Here is a 22,610-nt window from a genome sequence, read left to right on the forward strand (position 1 = left end):
GATATCGAGAGGACAGAGAGTGTTGTTAAAATTTTGAAGTTTGGAAATATAAGGAAGGTACACGTACGACAAGATTTTACAGGAAAATTGTCTTTAGGAGAAAAAGTTCGATTAGCATGAGCGTAGGCAGTTTATGTAATAGGAAAGATAGCCAAGGCGAGAGAAGGAGCTGCAAAAAGTCAAGATTTCAGAGACGAGAAACCGAGCCACGTATACAGAGGGCATGAAGGAAGAACGAAACGATGAAATTATTTCTTGTCAAGAGTGAGCATGGGTAAGAAAAGTAAAGAATGTACATGACCAAGTGCATTGATTTAAAATGGCTTTCATTTTCAAGTTATTTACATCGAAGACATAAAACCGGTCAAAAAAAAGCAGCATTCACAAATTATTGCAAGAAAAGCAGCGCTTCACTGTTGACAAACTGGCACATACACTCCCTGAAATCAATCCAAATTTTTCTAAGAAACATAAACCAGCGTCTGAGGATTCAAGTCAGAAGAGGCATTCTCCAGTTATTTGGAAAACTGTTTAATGAAATTGTTAAAAAAAACTTACGCAACCCAAAATACGTATAGGTAAAGCTCCCTTTTAGAAAAACACGCCAATGCTAAATGCTTGAAGCCAATCAAAGTGAATGCTCCAGTTACTGTACAGACAATTACTGGTAAATTGGCAAATTTGTACGTACGCTGCCCAGTATCAACCCCCCAAAATTCTCAAATTAAAATATACTAACGTTTAGTATTTGAAGGTGATTTAAAGAGAATTTCTCGTTTTTGTACGTGAAAAAAAGTGTTTATAAAATTAACAAATTGAAACTTATAAAGCCCTTAATCAATGCAAGTTTTACTTTGAACAAAGTACACCATCACTGAAAGTCTGAGCCATGAACAAAGCTTTTTTTAATTATTGCTTTGAATTCATAGGTTTGAAGTGTATTAACTACACTAAGAAAATGCTGAATTTATACCTACAGAATTGTAATTCTTATAAGAATGCGTCAAGTATCAAAGATTGAAATTCTAAAAAGGCATACTTAAGTTACGTAATGGAAAAAATACTACACATTTAAAAAGTATAATTGTCAAACTGGCACCTACACACTCCAATATCTATATCTACTTCTAGATAGGATACACCAGTGCTGACACTGAAGTTCATCAGAGGCTTTCTCAAGTTATCACATGGAAAACAAATTGGGAATCTATATAAATCTGAGCAGAAGGCCGCTGCCCATGCCAGTAGTTGCATGAACTCTTTTCTAATTACAGTTCACCAATAGTGAAAATTGGAAGCTGATTGGATACGGTGTTCAGGTTATAAACAAACACTAAAAGCACTCAGGCAACCACTTAATGGTACTCCTTCAGGAATATGTAGATTTCCCTTTAAAAAACTAGTTCTGATAACTATTTCCCATTGTGTTTTTCACAAAATATTTCCCTTAATTTTGTTATTTTTGTTCTTTGATAGGGCAGTAACTGTTTTGTTGTCATAATAATTTAGAAGTGTCAGCTAACAGGTTATAGCATATTTAACAGTGTTACTTTTAATTATCTTCCAATGGACCACTGGGGAAAAGACCAGAGTGTAAATCTTGTCACTGGTCATGAGTGACTCATAACGTATTATACGATGGAAAGAAGAGCCAAGTATAGTACTTGTCGGTATTTTAAACTGTCTTTGATCTGTGCTATAAGATAGGAAGTTAGAATAAACTAAAAAGAAATTAATAGGTTATTTAAGACCTGCGAGAAGTTAGGTAGTCATTGGCATGAGCTTCAGCCAACGAACTGCACACATTTTTAGTAAATATTTAGTGAACTGCTGAAACAATGACTCAGTACCAGAAATACTGTGGAGATTGTGACCTCATATTCTGTGCTGAGAAACTGAAAATTCTCACTATAATTAATACTGCACTGCAAGTGCTTTTTGTTAAACCTTGACTGTTGTTACTATAATGTTTCACCAAGCCTCACATGTGTATATTTAAAATTAACTTTATGATTAAGTTTTATCAGTGGGATTAACTCTAATTATTTCCCAGGTGACAAGTCTTTGAGAGCTGTCAGCAGTGATGTCTTCCTCCGGCGACAAGGTGAGTGTTCACTTCATGCTGTTTACCTAGAATCTTGAACCCTTTGAAGTTTGATTTTAACGTAGGTCACATATTAGTAAAAAAAAAATATACACGTTACAAGCGTAAATATTTTGGAGAGGTTCCCACTTCGCATTGGAACATTTTACCTATTTTTTTCAAAATTTATTACGTATAAGAAGTAAAATAATTTTTATATGTAAAGTTTCTTAGTTATTAATCAGTGATTTTATTTATGAAAAAGTGCCAAACCAGTTGGACTCGTACATCCATAAAATTTTGAATTAGCAAATATCGAAATTTAAATGAAATGTAATTGTGAATTATGCGAGCAAATTACCTGCATGAGGTTTACAAGGTATTAAATGAATTATTACAGGCAAGTAAACTGGGTGAGGTAAGTGGGACCTAAGTCAGTAGGTCGCAGGACTGTGACTCCATCGATGCCTACTCCCTACCACTCTCACAAAGAGCTAGACCTGGCCTTAAATTAATAATTACAATATTAAAACTAGCTGCTCTGGTAAATTAAAGTTGTGTGGAGTGTATGCTTAGGCTTACTGGGTACACAGAATATAATTAGTGGACATAAATTACAAGTGTTTTTAGAAAGGAAATTCGTATTACCACTTACCATTTAATTACGGCCAGCTAAAGATCTACACGAAAGGACTAATGGCACCATTCCTTGTGTGAGTGATGGCGTATTCCTCGTCTTCCGCCGTCTACACGTAATTCTTCAGGTCCCGCAAATTTCCTGTCCCAATCTTCAGCAGGGGGCATTAACATAGGTTCCTATTACAAATTTAGGCCGAGAAAACCCAATTTGGCCACGAAGACGCCGGATTGTTAGCTGAATTTTCCACGACAACCAGTGTTCACAAATTACAAATGGTGTCTCCCGGCATCACTCATCAGCTGTTCTAAACCCCCTCACTCAAAATTTCTCGAAAGGGTCAAATCAGCATTATATTTACACATGCTGAATTTAGGAAAATCCAAAGTTTTCCACCGTATTGCTGGATTTTTCATCTATGAGTTAGGAAACAATGGTTAGCCAAACACACTCCACAATATCTTCATTCCACATAAATGTAACCCAGCTTTGGTGAAGGTCAAGTCTTGGTTGTCAGGAATGACACTGAATTTTAAAGTGCCGATACAGAACAGTATCATTCTAATCAGGGAACGGGTGGGGCTTGAACCCATGGCAAGTGAGTCCTAAAACTCACAGGCCGGTATCTACATTCTGTCAGTTTCAATATTTTGCATTAATTCAGAGACAGTAAATGTCATATCACGAAGAAGAGGGGCCAGTAGCTTAGGTCAGTAGGTGACTTAGACGTGCCTAGCATGGGCCAGTAGGCCTGTTGCAGTGGTCCTTCTTTCTTATGTTCTTATTCCTGGTTGTTATATTTAGAGCTGTCCACAACTGGAGGGCCGTGAAGGCTGCAATCTATCCAGACAATAACATCATAGTTACAATAATTAAAATATAAAGCATTAAGTGAGAAGAAAATGCAGCTCAAAGCGAAAGTGCCAGGATTCTATTCCTGGGCTGGGTGAGATGTACGGGGAAAATCTTACATGTGCAGCCGCTGTTCACCTAGAATAAGTAAGTACTTGGAAGCAAGTCGACTGTTGTGGATAATAACAGGGTGGAGTGATATATATATATGTATTTTAGATGGGGGCGGGAAGTCGAAATGAATTGCGCTAAGATAGATTTAACTGTGCGAAAGGTACACTTCTGGGTGACCAATGGCGAGCAGTTGGATGAGTACCTCCAGTACCGACCTCCAAGAGCATGTCCCGCAGGCTCGTGCTGGGAAAACTCTTGGGAGTGTAAAATCGAAAAAGTAGCTGATATATAGGATCCTCCCACAGAGCTGGTCTCCACTGTTCTCCCACAGAGCTGGTCTCCACTGTTCTTCCACAGAGCTGGTCTCCACTGTTCTCCCACAGAGCTTGTATCCACTGTTCTCCCACAGAGCTGGCCGCCAGTGTCCTAGAGATGATCTCCGTTGTCCTCCCATACAGCCCGTCTCCGGTGTCCTCCACGGAGCTGGTTTAACAAAATTATATTGCTAGTCTTCCCATAGAGCTGGTCTCTAATATCATTGTTGCTCGCCTTCCCACAGAGCTGGTCTCGACTGCCATTAGTGTAGAGGTGATGGTGGACGCCCTGACCCTGCAAGTCAACGTCGACGGTAAGCAGGTTAGTTTGTCTGTCATTTTCTTTTAGATTAACTGACAAATGACGAATATTACGCATCAGTACAAGTACTCCTTATACATTAGTCTGCAGCAGACACTCAGTATCATTATACAGTACATGTGGACAACATAAGCCATCCAGCACTACACGAAGTATCTACTACACTTGGGGACAATACCTGTTATCGTACACCACACCTAGCATCTTTCTACCACACTTGCGAGAATTTCTTATTTGTCCTTTTTACAGTAAATTTTCCTTCAACAATTAGCTGATATGATGAATGGTTTTGAAAACCGACAAGTTGAAGAATCGAGACACTTATGCAGCATATGGGAATCTTTACTGAAGAAACGTTTCTCCATACAGTGACTTCATCAATGAAGCCACTGTGTAGCGAAACGTTTCTTTAATAAAGATTTCCATATGTTGCACAAGTGTCTCGATTCTTCAATTAGCTGAAAAATGTTTAGGAGTTGATGCATATCAGGTAAGTAGACTGGCCTACACCTAGAATAGCTTTTGGGATTATTTACAACAAACCATGGAAGCATATTTGCGAATGGCACCATATGAAATTCTCATTGCCCTTCTGTCTCATCACGAACGAATTTCAAGAGCATGGGAACCATAGTTCATCCAGTATTTAAAAGACACATATGCAACAGTTAGGTATCTTTATTATAATAAAGATACCTAACTGTTGCATATGTGTCTTACCTAACAACCTGTCGGTATTTTATACCATTTTAATGTTCAGTATTTAAAAGTTGGCCTACCAGCATTCTTCAGATACCTGTGACAAAACTATGTACACTAGCAGTAATTTAACCTAAGCTATTTGTATTGTGGCAGATATGTAATCTAGGCAATACATTATGCAACAGGTGTAAATCCTTTACAGGTGTGTAACCTAAACTGTGTGTTTTTGCAGGTGTTGCGTCAACACAACGTAACTACGAGAGTATCGCCGACCACCTACGCCACAGCACACCGCGGGGTGCACATAGTGTGCGTTGACCCACGGCATGGCACCTCTACCCTTATCGCCTACTACCGCACCTGGCAGCCTAGGGCCACCAAGGGCCTGGTTGACACACTCACCAGCCTCCAGCCTGGCACTCTGCTCGTTCTGGCCGCACCTGTGAGTGTACTACATACCTCTGTATGTACTTACAACTATTCCTAAGTATGTTCTTAACTGAATGTATGCAACATTATTATTATATTGGTAATTTTATGATGAATAAAATTAAAGGATAACAAAAGAAAGCTAATATTATCTAAATATTTGTCTTCTAACTCACTATTGTAGTGATGTGTTCCGTGTGATGTTCACTCCCAGAGTTTTCTCCTCAGGCTGTGTGTGTACTCTCTTAGGTCCCGAGCCGTACTTCCTCTTTCACGTTTTCTCTCTCCTCATTCTGCATGGTCTTACACTTGCTTGAGGTGAATTCTACTAGCCACTTATTTGTTCTCTCTAACATATCTGTACTCTCCTTTTTCTTCTCTCAGCTTGGTATCACTGGTGAACAAAGCTGCTGAAGAACAATCTTCTCTGGCAGTTCAGCGCTTCTCATCTGTTTCCCTCCATACATAGTAACACTACATTTGCAGTTTTCCAGCTATTACGTAGTTGTTCCCTCTAGTAACTTGTTCTAGTTCTTTGATAGAGGTTCACATAAGGCTTTTGCTCCTTTCATTACCATTGAGGATGCGTTATCAGGCCTCTTGGCTTTTGTTATGACCAGCTGCTTTAGTTTCAACGCTTCTTCCCTCGCTGTGTGAATGCTGTCCGGCTTATTTTGTTCATCTTTTTTGCTTCTGCTTCCTCCGTGAATATCTTTACTATTGTACTCAATTCCTCGCATACTCTTCTCTCATGATCTACAACTGGTTCTTATGGAGTTTCAATACTAATCTTGTCTTCAGTACATTATCATAATCGAATTGCCATTCTGCTTTCCTTTCTGTTCTTCTGCTTACATGTTCTCTATCGTCCTTCAAATTCTATTTTTTTCTATGCTATTTCACATCTCATTTTGACTTCAAATAGCTCTGGTAAAGCCAAGTGTTCTCTGTGCATTTCGCATTTCCACTTGCATTTGATATGGATATTCATGTAACCCTGATCCACCGGGAGGCCTGGCCAAGGAATGGGCCGCGGGGGCGTTGACTCCCTAACACCCTCCAGGTAGACCTGACACATTCTGACTGGGCCCTGCATCATCTCAGGGGTTGTTTGACCATCCAGCTACCTATCGTTTATTGCCTATCTTTTATTACACGTCTCTCTTCTCCGCAAGCTCCACCATTCAGGATCACTCCCTCCTTGCTTTTACCATGTTGGCTTGTAAAATTTTACAATATTGCCTCCAGTGTTGTTCTCAACGTTTTAGGCCTCGAGTGCGTATAAGAGTTCTGTTCTGTCTTCGAGAGTGAAATAATTAATGAACAGTAATTTTACATTGGTCCTTCTTGCCCTCAGTACTGCTTTGTCTAGTATGGTTATAGTGACTCTTATTGTTTTCGTATTTCTGCCTCTGTTTCACTTTTCCAGTAGGAAAAGAAGGGGAAAAGGGGAAGTATAAGGAAAAGTGAACCTTGGTTCCCCCGTTCCTTATACTTCAGGCTATGTAATAGTTGGACATAATGATGTTCAGGTTTCTCAGCCCTTCAAAACTTCTTTGGTTTCCTACCATTAATGGCAAACCTTTGTTCTCTTTCTTCTCTCAGTGATGTACCCCTCTGGGCATATTGCATTGACTGTTATTCTCGAGAGTTTTCTCTCTCCAGGAGTTCTGATATGTAGTTGCTCCCTCTCGTATTCTGTCGTTCAGTTTACACCTTTTGTTCATGGTTCTATCTGCATTTGTACTCAACACGTTTATCCGAGTCATTGTTTACTTTGTCCTGGTACTTTGGATTCTATATAGAATGTCATATTTGTCAGAAGGCAGGTAAGCCTGCTCATAAGCCTTCCCCGGCCCCCTAATTCCTATTCCTACACGAGGGGAACCTTTCTCTCGTCTAATTGGCTTCTGAACGGACGGTGAGTGGGGTAGGTGGGTACTTTTCAATGCCACCTTTAATCTGTGAAAACTTTTCAATACCACCCTTAGTCTGTGGGTACTTCTAATATCCCTCCTCACCCAGTAGCTACTTTCCAGTTCCGCCCTCGCTGAGTACAGCATAGTATTACCCTTCCCGGGTGACTAGTTTGTACTAATTTGTTTTTGAGCGAGTAAAGTTCGGACGTTAACTACCTCAGAGGTAATAACAACAACATAGCAATAACATTAATCAATTTCACTTGCTGTCTGTTGTCCTCTTGTCTTTATGACATTGTTTGTGTGTGTATCAGCTCTTCTGTTAATGTGACCTACTATGTAAATAAATTATTAACAAGTATTCTTTATAAATGACATACATTTAGTTACTATATTTCCCTGAGCGTTGTATAACTTTTTATTGTTATATTTTTTTCGTACTGTTGCTTAATGAAATAAATATTTTTAAAATCACATTCTAAAAAAATTGGTAAAGCATTTTTACGTCATCTGAAAAAAAAACTGAAATATACATACAAATTGAACTTGTAAACAAACACACACATACCAAAATCATTAGCACTGTTGTACACAATAATAATAGAACTTTTAAGACACGATGGATGTGAGGCGCAGTCACTGAGACACTCGTCTACAGGGTGACTGGCGGTTCTTTCTTGATGAAGAGACCAACAACTTTATGGAAGATTTCTTGCGAGGGTGGTGGGTGAGGGACGTGTGTCATGGAGAGATGTGGGCGGCTGTAGCTACGGTGGGTGGGCCACTGTGGGGTGAGGCAGCAACCACACTCAGGATATACAACTCTAGTTCCTCCTCGCCTCTCTGGCTGACAGTGTCGGTGCCAAGAGACCAGTCGGGTGAGTTCTCACATTCCTTACCTTTTTGTCATATATAAAATTGGTACAAAAGCTCCCTTATGGAGCCAGTACAACAGAAGGATGAGTATTGGATGTTTTGGACTCATGAGACCCTCTTCAGGAAACTTGAGCAGCTCTTAAGGTGAGATACACAGTGTTCAACTTCTGCTCTGTCTACACTTGTGTGCCAATCACAAGTTTTATTATACATTTGTGTTCTGATTTATAGATGTTTAATTATATATTTGTAATACCATATTATTGTTTATTTTTATTGATATAATGTTTTTAATTAATAGATACTAAAATTATTTACTGTTTCATTGTAAAGTATCAATAAATATTTTCTCAGAGCTTTGTTGATAACTACATCTTGCTTTAATATTAAATACTGTATGGTACTGGCCTCGTTAATATACATTATCCACAACTCTTATTATATATAAAACAATGGCAATAACAGTTCCTGCAACGACGACGACGATAATGAACACAGCTTCCAACATTTATGGCAGTGTAGGCAGTGGCATTGTAGGCAGTGGCATTGTAGGCAGTGGCAGTGTAGGCAGTGGCAGTGTAGGCAGTGGCAGTGTAGACTGTAGGCAGTGGCAGTGTAGGCAGTGGCAGTGTAGGCAATGGCAGTGTAGGCAGTGGCAGTGGCAATGTAGGCAATGTAGGCAATGACAGTGTAGGCAGTGGCAGTGTAGGCAGTGGCAATGTAGACAGTGGCAATGTAGACAGTGGCAGTGTAGGCAGTGGCAATGTAGACAGTGGCAGTGTAGGCAGTGGCAGTGTAGGCAGTGGCAGTGTAGGCAATGGCAGTGTAGGCAATGGCAGTGTAGGCAGTGGCAATGTAGGCAATGGCAGTGTAGGCAGTGGCAATGTAGGCAATGGCAGTGTAGGCAGTGGCAATGTAGGCAATGGCAGTGTAGGCAGTGGCAATGTAGGCAATGGCAGTGTAGACAGTGGCAATGTAGGCAATGGCAGTGTAGACAGTGGCATTGTAGGCAATGGCAGTGTAGGCAGTGGCAATGTAGGCAATGGCAATGTAGGCAATGGCAGTGTAGGCAGTGGCAATGTAGGCAATGGCAGTGTAGGCAGTGGCAATGTAGGCAGTGGCAGTGTAGGCAATGGCAGTGTAGGCAATGGCAGTGTAGGCAATGACAATGTAGGCAATGGCAGTGTAGGCACTGGCAATGTAGGCAATGGCAGTGTAGGCAATGGCAGTGTAGGCAATGGCAGTGTAGGCAATGGCAGTGTAGGCAATGGCAGTGTAGGCAATGGCAGTGTAGGCAGAAAATAAGCAAACCATGAACCACTCAAGTAAAAAAATATGCATTAAAAATATTTTTGCAATAAATTTGTCATATGTGATAGTGAAACATCAAAGGTCAGAAATTATGAGATGAGCAGTAAGCAAGTTATGATGATTTGTAAGAGAAAAGAAACAGCTATCACGAAAGTGAGAAGAGTTGTGGCGTTAATTAATAAGGATATATTTACCTCCTCCTGTCCATTATTGTGGACTCGTACATTATTTGCTACTGTTCTCCATGGCCAGCCATATTTTTTTTTGTGTGTGGGGGGGGGGGGTAAATTAAACATTGGCAGGTACTACTTGCTGCACTGGACGAGTTCTATCATGGCATTGCAGCAGTTTATGCCAACAGGTATGGTAAAAAAGGCACATGGCAAAGAGCGAAACCTTGTTATAGATGATGATTCACTCCGAGTAGAGTCCTGTTAAGTCATATAGGGAGGGATGCGACAGGACATTATATACAGATAAGGTAAGTGGTGAAACGAAGAAGTCGGGGTCAGGTATCATCTGTGTCGATAATATGTGGGTGTCAGCGAATGTTAATATTGTTTTGTAGGGAGGCTGTATATGCTGGTTGGTTTGGAATTTCTCGAAATAAAATAACATATAAAGTCAAGGATTTAGATACCAACGAGTTACAGACCAACAAACTCGAGCGGAAGCTCCGCCGCCTCTGCATCCACCATACCTAGTCTGGTCAGCAGTCTTGAAATCATCACTAACTTTTTTCAGCCACACTTTCCAAGAGAGGCTGAAGAACTAGGACTCAGATTTGTTACAAGACTCAATCAGCTTAACACACTGGTCTTATTACACGAGACTACCACTTCTTCGACTCTGATTTCAAAAAAGCTACATAGACGACATATTTACAGCAGCACTCCACGAGCCCACTCATCCAGTAATACCAGGAACATCAGGGCTCATGAAAATTGTCCAGAACCCAAACATCATGATCTCTTCTGTCGACAAAGGCAGAGATGTTGTCAATAGGAAATACTATATCAGGAAGATGGACGACCATCACCGGTACACCAACACAGGATCCTGAAATACCAAACTGGCCAGGGTGTACAGCCTCCTCAAGACAACTTTACAATCCCGATGATATCCATGGCCCATCTGGCATTGTCAATGTACCACACTAACTGGCAGGACTACTTGAAAAACGTGTGTAAAAAGTAAAATCACAGGACCTGTAGCAGGTGAGCCCTAAAACTCACAGGCCAGCCACACTAGTATGCGAGTTTGAGGACTATCCTGCCATGGATTCTATCCTCACTTATTTTGCGAGTTGTTTGCAACCGTATTCTTACGATTTCGTGAGTCAATATGTCAGAGCTTCTAGGTGCCATAAGCATCACCCACCTTGCCTGTTGAGTGACCTACTTTACAAACTCAGTGGAATTAACATACACAGGAAGCTAGGTAATCTATATGTCGAATGTTTGTTGAAACTAGTTCCTGCTGACCAAGCTGTCTTTACTCTGCAAAAAAAAAAAAAAAGATACAGCTCAAGCTTGATCGGCTTCAGTCTTGCTAGAGGTCACTCTATCTTAGTCTTTCAGCAAATTCAATTACTTCACCCTTAACAACATCTACAAACGGAACTACGGCATGGCACTGGGTCCCCCATCAATGCCATACTCTCCAATTTGAATATGGAGTCACTGAAAAAAAAAAAAGATTTTACAATCATACCTTCTACTATAACCTGGCTACAATACGTTGATGACATTCTTCTGGTAACATCTAGGTGATTTAACCTGAAACTATTTAATACCTACCTTCGTCTAATAAAACCTTCGATCCAGTTTACCCTTGAAAAAGATCAGAATGATACACTATTCTTTGACTTTAAACTTTTTAAAATCCAAAACTCCCTCAAATTTCAGGTTTGCAGGAAATTCACTAATAAAGACGATCGCATCCACTTCTTTTTTTTTTTCCATGATAAGCGTACTAAACGTGGTGCTTTCATTGGTTTCTTCCCAATGTTATGACTTTTTGGCTGGCCTAACTTAAATAAAAAGTTCTGGCTCCTAAAGGCTGCTCAACCTGCTGTTTAAGGGTATTTAAATTACATTGAAAAAGCAGCCACTCTAGGGCCAGCTTGCACCTTCACATTATATGTGGCATATTAATTGGTTAATATTTATTAACCAATTAACGGAGAGAGTTTCGGGGGTCATCGCCCCCCTCGGCCCGGTCTGAGACCAGGACGTGGTGGATCAGGGTCTGATCAACCAGGCTGTTACTGCTGGTCGCACGCAAACTGACATGAGAACCACAGTCGGCTAGTCAGGTACTGAATTTGGGTCTGTCCAGCGCCTTGAAGACAGCCAGGGGTCTATTGGTAATGCCCCTTATGTATGCTGGGAGGCAGTTGAACAGTCTTGGGCCCCTGACACTTATAGTGTTACCTCTCAGTGTACTTGTGGCGCCCCTGCTTTTCATTGGGGGAATGTTGCATCTCCTGCCGAGTCTTTTGCTTTCATAGGGAGTAATTTTGTTGTGCAAGTTTGTACTAATCCCGCTAGGATTTTCCAAGTGTATATTATCATGTATCTTTCTCTCCTGCACTCCAGGGAATACAAATAACGGGACTTCAACCGTTCCCAGTAATTTAGGTGCTTTCACGGCACACATAAGTACGATAAAGTTCTCTGTACACTCTCCAGGTCAGCAATTTCGCCTGCCTTGAAGGGGGCAGTTAATGTACAGCAGTATTCCAGCCTAGAGAATACTGCTGTACACTAACTGCCCCCTTCAAGGCAGGCGAAATTGCTGACCTGGAGAGTGTACAGAGAACTTTCACGGCACACACGAAGTGTGTAGTGACATTAATCTTGTGGAATGTGAGGAAATGTTCCATAAGCACATCTTAATGAGTTCTGTTCGTTGTAGTGATTTAGGGCAGGAACCATAATTCCCTCGACCCTTTAATCCACTAAAGTTAGTTTAATATATTATGCACCCCATACCCATCCTGTGAGCTGTAGTAAAAAGATTACAGAGGCTCATAATGGGTTCAAGGACTGGGCCGCAAAGTTTAGATAGCTAAATAAATTAGTGGTAATGAACTATTTAATTCAGTAAAGCAGCTCCATATCATCACTCCATCAGAGTACGAGTATTTAGCAGTTTCAGCGTCTGACTCGTCCTCGACTTTCACACACACATTTAAAGGACTGGGTAGAGGTCTCACATTGTCACTTCATTTAACTGAAATCCAGCCTTCAGTAATGCAGTGTTCAGATTGTTTTGCAAACTGGGGTCGTTTAGAACGCATTTGTAATGTTAGAAGTTTATTGTGAAGAGCTCGAGAACACGTCCCATATTCATTCTAGAAACTATGTTGTAACTAGGTGTTTTTTGTTTAGTCCTATTATTCAAGAATCTTTCAATATTTTTCTCTTTGGAAGGTTATTAGTAACAGCTGAAGTCATTAACCCATCCAGGTCTCGGTACCTTAGGGAGAATGATGTTAGGGAGAAAAATCTCTAAGCCGATATGAGACGATTAAAGATGGATTTTCCACGACCAGAAGGAGCAAAAATCTCACTTGTAAGCCCTTTTTCCCGTGCCCACTCAACACTTGAGTTTAGTCCCAATTATCTCGAAGAATTCTTATAGAAAAGAGGGCTCAGTCTCTGGGATTAAACGGGACAAAATAGCTTTCCAACACTTAAAACATGATCGTCCCCACTCAGACACTACAGGTCAATGGTAAGAGCTGGTACTGAGAACACCCGAACACAAGACAGGTTGCCAGAAGTCTTCAAAGATTCTCTCAATAAATAATCATAGGAGTCAAACGCAAATAACGAGGAACTACTTTTTCAGATTGTTATGCAGGCATGCTACCCAGCATCATTATCAGAATCTGCAGTGTGCATCTAAAACTCACATTCACTACAGTACATGTGTTACACATAGAAACATACATACCTCATGAACTGGCCATGCACATAACTTGTCATAAAGGAAACCAACAGGACAAGATATTACTGTTTGAAAACAGTATTCATACAGACTTCTAACACTGCAAAGCGGAATCAAGGGGCATTTAACATTGCCAAGGGACTTCGAGAGACTCATCTTCAAGGGGAAACTCAGTAACAAGTACAAGTGATGTCCACACAATCACTGCCACAGATGACACTTTAGCCTAGCCTACTTCTTCACTTTACAGCTCACTTTACCTGTATCGATGCAACCACCGAAACAAATGATTTTTAGAGCAAAGAATTCTGTAGCTGACTGGGGATGGAAGCCGAGACTTTTCTCCAGCCTCCTGAGAGGCAGACTAGACCCCCGATGTTCCAGCCTTCACACTACCACCACAGTGCATAACGCTAGGCACCCGGTGAAATCACTAGACCGCACTTGTGGGAAGGTAAGCTCAGATCCTAGTTTCACTCTCATTTGGGTGCCATCGGCCGGGTAGTACAAATATCGATGAAAGTTATTTTTAAGCAAAGAACAATACTGTAAATGGCTGTGGATCAAACCTAGTTGTTTCACCAGCCCCCTAAGAGGTAGACCAGATCCCTGCTGCTCCAGACCTCCACTCCACCACGATGTATAACGTTTGGGAACTGGTACCCAAATGAATGTGAGAATGAAATTTAGTCATTGAGCCTACCTTCCCTCGATTGCAGCCGGTACTAGGAGATAAATGCTTTGAGAGGTCATTGGAATTCTAGCATTGTGTGCTGTGGTGTTTTAGAACTGAAACGTCAGGGACCTGGTCTGCCTCTCGGGTGATAGCGATAAATCTTGGGTTCGACCCCCGGCCAGCTGCACTAATGTTCTTTGCTTTAAAATCTAGTTGTCCCCGAGTGTCCCGGTATTTGTACTGCTCGGCTGCTGGTACCCAAATGGGAGCGAGAATGAAATTAGTTCCCTGAACAAGGCCGGCACTAAGAGGAAACGTGTATAGTGATTTCACTAGACATCTAGCGTTATGGGATGTAGTGGTGGGCAGGTGTGGAGCGTCAGTGGTATGGTCTGTATCTCAGGAGGCTGCTGAGAAGTCCTTGTTTCGATCCTTGACCACCTGCAGTATTGTTCTTTTCCTTGTATTAAATATTCTGTTGCAATGTTCCTTGTATAACTTGATAAAGCTCTACCCAGAGCGAAATGTCATTTATAATAAAGATTTCGCTCTGGGTAGAGCTTTATCAAGTTATACAGGGAACATTGCAACAGAATATTTAATACAAGGACAAGAACAATACTGCAGGTGGTCAAGGATCGAAACAAGGACTTCTCAGCAGCCTCCTATCTTTTCACCGGTAACTACCTGTCCTCTGCCTTATGCACTCGTCACTTGTTCACCTGGATCTCCACACTGAAACATTAAGCCTGTAAACAACTGTTATCGGGTTTTTCCATTCGAATTCCTGAACTCTTCAATTATCAAGTTTAACCTCTATATCAGTGTGGCGGCGAAAATACAATCACTGCCTGTTCGTTCTCTTAGTCTGATAGCTTCTCTAGGTCGAATCAAGTCTCATACCTCAGCTTGTCCCCACCTTAACAATTCTGTGATCCATAAGCTCATTCTTTCTTCTAGCCCGTTCTCGCACCACGAGTGATGCGTCAACCATCCCACGTTTCCTAGTTTCTCTGCCACCTCGTCACCAGACGTATCGCAGCTTGCTTTCTCTTTTTACTTTGCTTATTTGTAATTAAATATACGTTTTTAGGGGTTTGTGACGTAACTTATTCCATCTTTACCTAACCTAACCAAACCCAGCCTTACATAAATTAACGTAATCTAATTTAAAATAAAGTTCAATTTGGAGAAAAATTGGAAACGTGGAATAGGTGATGCTGAGCAAAATGAAGTTTTAAATGAGAATAGATTGCTACCTGAATGGTGGAGGTGGAGGAATACACAGCATGGAATAAATGTCACTTAGATGCAGTGACTGTCGTCATTAGCGACAACGTATCGCTTTTATGGCGGGATTTATCAAGTCTGTAGAGAATACTTTACAGTCATCACTTTCACTACCTTGAAGGATCATATTAAAGTCAAAGCCACCATGATGCAGGAGTCGGCATAATTCCTTATAATGAATACGACAAATGTTAAATACGGAAACTTCACGAGGCATTGTCACTTGGGTTAAAGAACTCTAGTATGCATGAGTGACGCATAAAACAATGCATGTGTTATACATCGTGACACCGACAATCACCTCGTAAAATGGGTATATGCTAAAGTAGTTATCAAATCGTGAGAGAAATTTAGATGTTTAGAATCTGCCCTTATCAGCACTTCTAATATTTTTACACGAGAGCTACCAGAGTAGCTTCATGTTAGTTAAACCTTCAGGTTGCACTATCTTGCAAGTTATCCAGGTGTTTGGGAGTAACATAATAGTCTGGTGGTATGCTCCCTCTCCCCGAGATACTCCCACGCACTTCACTTTCCTTGGTCTGTACCTGTGTATATACTCCTCTTTCTCTTGTATTCTTTGTGGGGAGGGGAACCTTTGTGTTTAATAAAGGTATCCACTGCATGGGTTCCTTTACTCCGCCTTGTCAGTATTTACAAATCATTTAGTTTCCAAAACTTTCAGCAAAGTTTACATCGGCATAATATCACAGTTTAACCTCACATTTGACTCCCTTACATGATACTTTCTCAATATCAAATATTCCATCTCAGACGTTGGCCTTCTTCGCTCTTTCAACTTATAATTTACAGATTATTATCATTATCATGGGGAAGCGCTGAACCCGTAGGATTATACAGCGCATGTGGGGAGGATGGAAGGTATTCAGGCTCAATTCAGGGAACTGGAACACAGATCCAATTCCCTAGATCAAGAGCCCCTCACCAGCGTCAAGGAACCTCCCTTGAGGGGAGCAGTGTTCAGAGATGGTAATTCCCAAGCGATAATAACTGCAACTCTACTGAAACGAAACTTTTGAAACTTTCATAACTTTCATAACTCCTGAAACCGTAATGGAATACTTGCCTGTTTACTTATTACCTTACTAAAGTGTCCCAGCTCAGGCTGACAGGGAAGCATAGCTAGCTTTTGTTGCCGCTGTGCAACTGTCTTAACAGTAGGATAGGAACATACTGCTGATGTAATAATTTTATTTAATAAAAAAATCCTGTGTTCATCCATCCTTCAACTAACGTAACTGCTTGCCTTGCAAACTCCATTCAGTGCGATGAAGATCTTTACAACTCCAATTTCAAACCTGAGAACATTCCTGTCATTACTAAACGTCAAGTCATTCCACGAAATGACGGTAACAGCATTGTAACGACCCTAACTGGCCGCCTCTCCATCATTTACACATTACAGTTCTCAACTCCGTTAACTCGCCAACAATTGTCCTCTGGCAATGTCCAGTAATGTACTAATACAAGTTCTTCGTAATGTCATGTTCTCTACCGTCAAATCCTGATCATATAACATCCTAGCTTATATCCTGTCTTGCTATGTTGTCACGGTTCTTTGTTTTACATTAATGCACCAGTGAAATAGTAAAGGATATTTGGAAAATTGGGGATATATGGAAAATTGCTCTGTTTTCTCTCTCTCTCTCTCTCTCTCTCTCTCTCTCTCTCTCTCTCTCTAAACAGGGTTTTACAACGTTAGGTTAAAGACTCCTAATTTTATTTACAAACTAAGAGCTGTTACGTACATCAGTTCATTTAAAAGCCTTTTTATTGTTATGATACATACAGATAGGAACAGGATGAGGTTGGAGCCATCTGTGGGCCAGCAGTTTCATTTGATCAACTGACTTCATTTCGTTGATGTTATTATGCTGTACGAACATGTTCCAGACTCCAGTCATCCTGAAATAAACGATATCAGATGTAGTGATGTTCTAAAGAAGGGTACAACCAGAGTGAAGTTGCTGCTTTGCTGCCCGTCTTGTGGTGTAGAAGCTCACTTCTCACTGTCCTCGGAGTGGAGCAAGTGTGGTACTTTCATAATATTGGTCTTGTACATAACAGTAAGGCCGCCCACATCTCTCTGGTGTTGAAAATTCTGCTGAAATGACACATCTATCCACGCTGGATCCAGGCGAGAGATGATGCATCTTGCTCTGTTCTCTACTATGTCAAGAAGTCGCAGATGAGATGGGGGGGGGGGACAGGCAGTCCAAGAAAGTGGAACATACTCATGGTGTGAGCGTACTTGTGCCTCGTACAGAATCTTGCAACCTCTACTGTCGAGCAGATGCAAGATACGTCGAAGTACTGTAAGCTTCCTGGCCGCCTTGTTGGAGCTAAATTAGCTTAGAGGCACCCACACCACCGTATGTCCTCGAATCAAGGTAAAACGCCTAGTTCTGCTGGGTGCTTGATTCTCGTAGGATTTGGTGGTCCTGTGAGTTAGAGCGTCATGTGATTTTCGCTCACCATGAGGAGGGCCAAAACGACATGGGGTCGAGTCCTTGGCCAGCCGCAATGTTGTTATTGATATACATACATACATATATATATATATATATATATATATATATATATATATATATATATATATATATATATATATATATATATATAAATAAAACAATGCTTCAGTGTGTGTCAGGGAAGGATGGAGCCCGCCTCCTGGCAGTGAGAGCCCCTCATGCAGGGGACTTTCTGTTGGCTGTTCCCAACTCCAGCCTTGGCACACGCCTCGACCCACAGACCATCCGCATCGGTGTTGCCCTTCGACTTACCACCCCTATTCTCGCCGAAGACAGGTGTATTTGTGGCAGTGAAGCAGCAGACCGATTCGGGTACCATGATCTTGTGTGCCGTAAATCCGAGGGAAAGATTGCAAGACATGAGGAGGTTAATAACATCAAGAGGAGCCTCACAACAGCCGGATGCCCAGCAGTAAGGGAGCTACCCCAGCTATGCAGATCTGATGGCAGCCAGAAGCGTCCAGATGGTATCACCCTCCAAGCCTGGACAGACGGGAAGCAGGTGGTGTGGGACTATACATGTGCATCTACTTTGGCTGATACCTATCTCAAATACACCAGGGAGGAAGGAGGGGCAGCTGCCAGCTTCAGGGAGTCCCAAAAGTCTAGAAAATATGGAGAACTTGCCCATCATTATATGTTTGTTCCTACAGGCTCAGAGACCCTTGGCTCATGGGGAAAGAGTGCATCTAAATTTCTTAAGGAGCTGGGAAAAAGATTCATCAGTGTAACTAGGGATCCCAGGGCAGCTAGTTTTCTGTTCCAGCGGCTTAGTGCGGCTGTTCAAAGGGGTAATGCCTGCTGTATTTTGGGCACACGCCCCAGCTCTGAGGAGCTGGATGAGATTTTCGCCTTATAATCGGTGATACACACGTAACATGTACCGTATATGCCACCTTTATATTAACAATGTATCTCTTAAATCTTCTGTGCCATATTATGTAATAAAATATTCCTATTGGTAAATATATATATGTCGTGCCGAATAGGCAGAACTTGCGATCTTGGCTTAAATAGCAACGCTCATCTTGCCATATAGGACAAGCGAAAATTTGTGTATGCAATAATTTCGCCAAAATCATTCTGAACCTAACGAAAAAAAATATATTTCACTGTGTTTGTTTAGTATTAAATTATTGTAAACAAATCTAAAATATATTTAGTTGGGTTAGGCTAAAATAAATTGTTCTTGTTATAATAAGGTTAGGTAAGTTTTCTAAGATTCTTTTGGAGCAAAATTAAAATTTTTTACATTAGCATTAATGAAAAAAATGTATCTTTAAGCGTATAACAGAAAATTTTAGAAAGGACATAATTTTAAACGAGTTCTTGCTAACTGACCAGTTTTACATATTCGGCACGACATTATATATATATATATATATATATATATATATATATATATATATATATATATATATATATATATATATATATATATATATATATTTTTATCACACTGGCCGATTCCCACCAAGGCAGGGTGGCCCGAAAAAGAAAAACTTTCACCATCATTCACTCCATCACTGTCTTGCCAGAAGGGTGCTTTACACTACAGTTTTTGAACTGCAACATTAACACCCCTCCTTCAGAGCGCAGGCACTGTACTTTCCATCTCCAGGACTCAAGTCCGGCCTGCTGGTTTCCCTGAACCCCTTCATAAATGTTACTTTGCTCACACTCCAACAGTACGTCAAGTATTAAAAACTATTTGTCTCCATTCACTCCTATCAAGCACGCTCACGCATGCCTGCTGGAAGTCCAAGCCCCTCGCACACAAAACCTCCTTTACCCCCTCCCTCCAACCTTTCCTAGGCCGACCCCTACCCCGCCTTCCTTCCACTACAGACTGATACACTCTTGAAGTCACTCTGTTTCGCTCCATTCTCTCTACATGTCCGAACCACCTCAACAACCCTTCCTCAGCCCTCTGGACAACAGTTTTGGTAATCCCGCACCTCCTCCTAACTTCCAAACTACGAATTCTCTGCATTATATTCACACCACACATTGCCCTCAGACATGACATCTCCACTGCCTCCAGCCTTCTCCTCGCTGCAACATTCATCACCCATGCTTCACATCCATATAAGAGCGTTGGTAAAACTATACTCTCATACATTCCCCTCTTTGCCTCCAAGGACAAAGTTCTTTGTCTCCACAGACTCCTAAGTGCACTACTCACCCTTTTCCCCTCATCAGTTCTATGATTCACCTCATCTTTCATAGACCCATCCGCTGACACGTCCACTCCCAAATATCTGAATACATTCACCTCCTCCATACTCTCCCTCCAATCTGATATCCAATCTTTCATCACTAATCTTTTTGTTATCCTCATAACCTTACTCTTTCCTGTATTCACTTTTAATTTTCTTCTTTTGCACACCCTACCATATTCATCCACCAATCTCTGCAACTTCTCTTCAGAATCTCCCAAGAGCACAGTGTCATCAGCAAAGAGCAACTGTGACAACTCCCATTTTATGTGTGATTCTTTATCTTTTAACTCCACGCCTCTTGCCAAGACCCTCGCATTCACTTCTCTTACAACCCCATCTATAAATATATTAAACAACCACGGTGACATCACACATCCTTGTCTAAGGCCTACTTTTACTGGGAAATAATTTCCCTCTTCCCTACATACTCTAACTTGAGCCTCACTATCCTCGTAAAAACTCTTCACTGCTTTCAGTAACCTACCTCCTACACCATACACCTGCAACATCTGCCACATTGCCCCCCTATCCACCCTGTCATACGCCTTTTCCAAATCCATAAATGCCACAAAGACCTCTTTAGCCTTATCTAAATACTGTTCACTTATATGTTTCACTGTAAACACCTGGTCCACACACCCCCTACCTTTCCTAAAGCCTCCTTGTTCATCTGCTATCCTATTCTCCGTCTTACTCTTAATTCTTTCAATAATAACTCTACCATACACTTTACTTTTGTCCCCTTTGCCTTTATACAAAGGAACTATGCATGCTCTCTGCCAATCCCTAGGTACCTTACCCTCTTCCATACATATATTAAATAATTGCACCAACCACTCCAAAACTATATCCCACCTGCTTTTAACATTTCTATCTTTATCCCATCAATCCCGGCTGCCTTACCCCCTTTCATTTTACCTACTGCCTCACGAACTTCCCCCACACTCACAACTGGCTCTTCCTCACTCCTACAAGATGTTATTCCTCCTTGCCCTATACACGAAATCACAGCTTCCCTATCTTCATCAACATTTAACAATTCCTCAAAATATTCCCTCCATCTTCCCAATACCTCTAACTCTCCATTTAATAACTCTCCTCTCCTATTTTTAACTGACAAATCCATTTGTTCGTTAGGCTTCCTTAACTTGTTAATCTCACTCCAAAACATTTTCTTATTTTCAACAAAATTTGTTGATAACATCTCACCCACTCTCTCATTTGCTCTCTTTTTACATTGCTTCACCACTCTCTTAACCTCTCTCTTTTTCTCCATATACTCTTCCCTCCTTGCATCACTTCTACTTTGTAAAAACTTCTCATTCCACGAATCGCTCCTCTTCCCTCCTGCACCCACTTTCCTGTAACCACAAACTTCTGCTGAACACTCTAACACTACATTTTTAAACCTACCCCATACCTCTTCGACCCCATTGCCTATACTCTCATTAGCCCATCTATCCTCCAATAACTGTTTATATCTTACCCTAACTGCCTCCTCTTTTAGTTTATATATATATATATATATATATATATATATATATATATATATATATATATATATTATATATATATATATATATATAATCTTCACACAGTTATTCTTCCTGTCTCTGGCTATGCTCTTTAGTAATCTAATGTACTCTTATCTTCATACTCTAAACAATGAAAGTGCATTTCTCGTAAGGAATATCCTACACACTAAGTTTTATTCACAAAATACACTGCTCTATGCTCTGACTCATGCTTGAGATAAGTGGTAAACGACCTCTTCATTGTAACTTTGTCGTTGATGCCCCGTGTTGTTTGGCTTACCTAAATAGACATTAGAAACCAGGTATATTATATTATGCGTCTGAAAGTATTCTTGCTTGACTAGGCAGTCACTCAGCATCAAAGATTACATATACGTCTGTGGCGCCTTTTCATCATTCAGTGGATAACTTGGGCGTGGGGTCTGATATACCTTCATTATAGGTTGGCAGCGATGCTCATTATCTCTGTTATTTCATTTATTTTGATAACCATTATTTCTTAAAACTTTATCAGAGTTGACAGTGTTGTAGTTGCTTGTCATTATATCTTCAGTCAGTACCAGCAGACTCTTGGTGAGTCTCTTAGTGTACATCGTCTTTTTTTGTTTTGTTTTGTTTTGGTATCTTATTCTCCAAGTCTCACTTTTTTTTTATTTGCACTCGTGGTCACTCTTACTTGATTATTTACTTTCACACTGTGATATCATTATATACACCAAAATTTTTGAATCCTCCGTTGAGTTGGATTATTATTATTATAATCAGGAGGAGCGCTAATCCCGTAGGATTATGCAGCGCCTGTGGAGGGGATGTGGAAGG

General features: G+C 40.8%; 1 protein-coding gene across 1 annotated transcript in view; it reads left to right on the forward strand.

Moving 5' to 3' along the window:
* Positions 1-1,849: 1,849 nt before the first annotated feature.
* The window catches only part of LOC128696196 (protein O-linked-mannose beta-1,2-N-acetylglucosaminyltransferase 1-like), a 121,390-nt gene continuing 100,629 nt past the window's right edge, over positions 1,850-22,610 (forward strand). Inside the window, exons 1-4 of the mRNA XM_070094830.1 lie at positions 1,850-2,104; positions 4,246-4,322; positions 5,257-5,466; positions 8,031-8,250. Coding sequence (XP_069950931.1) covers positions 4,278-4,322; positions 5,257-5,466; positions 8,031-8,250 — 475 coding nt within the window. The 5' untranslated portion in view covers positions 1,850-2,104; positions 4,246-4,277. The remainder of the gene's footprint in view (positions 2,105-4,245; positions 4,323-5,256; positions 5,467-8,030; positions 8,251-22,610) is intronic.

The sequence above is a fragment of the Cherax quadricarinatus genome, chromosome 48, assembly GCF_038502225.1.
Source record: "Cherax quadricarinatus isolate ZL_2023a chromosome 48, ASM3850222v1, whole genome shotgun sequence".
In the NCBI taxonomy this organism is placed as follows: domain Eukaryota; kingdom Metazoa; phylum Arthropoda; class Malacostraca; order Decapoda; family Parastacidae; genus Cherax; species Cherax quadricarinatus.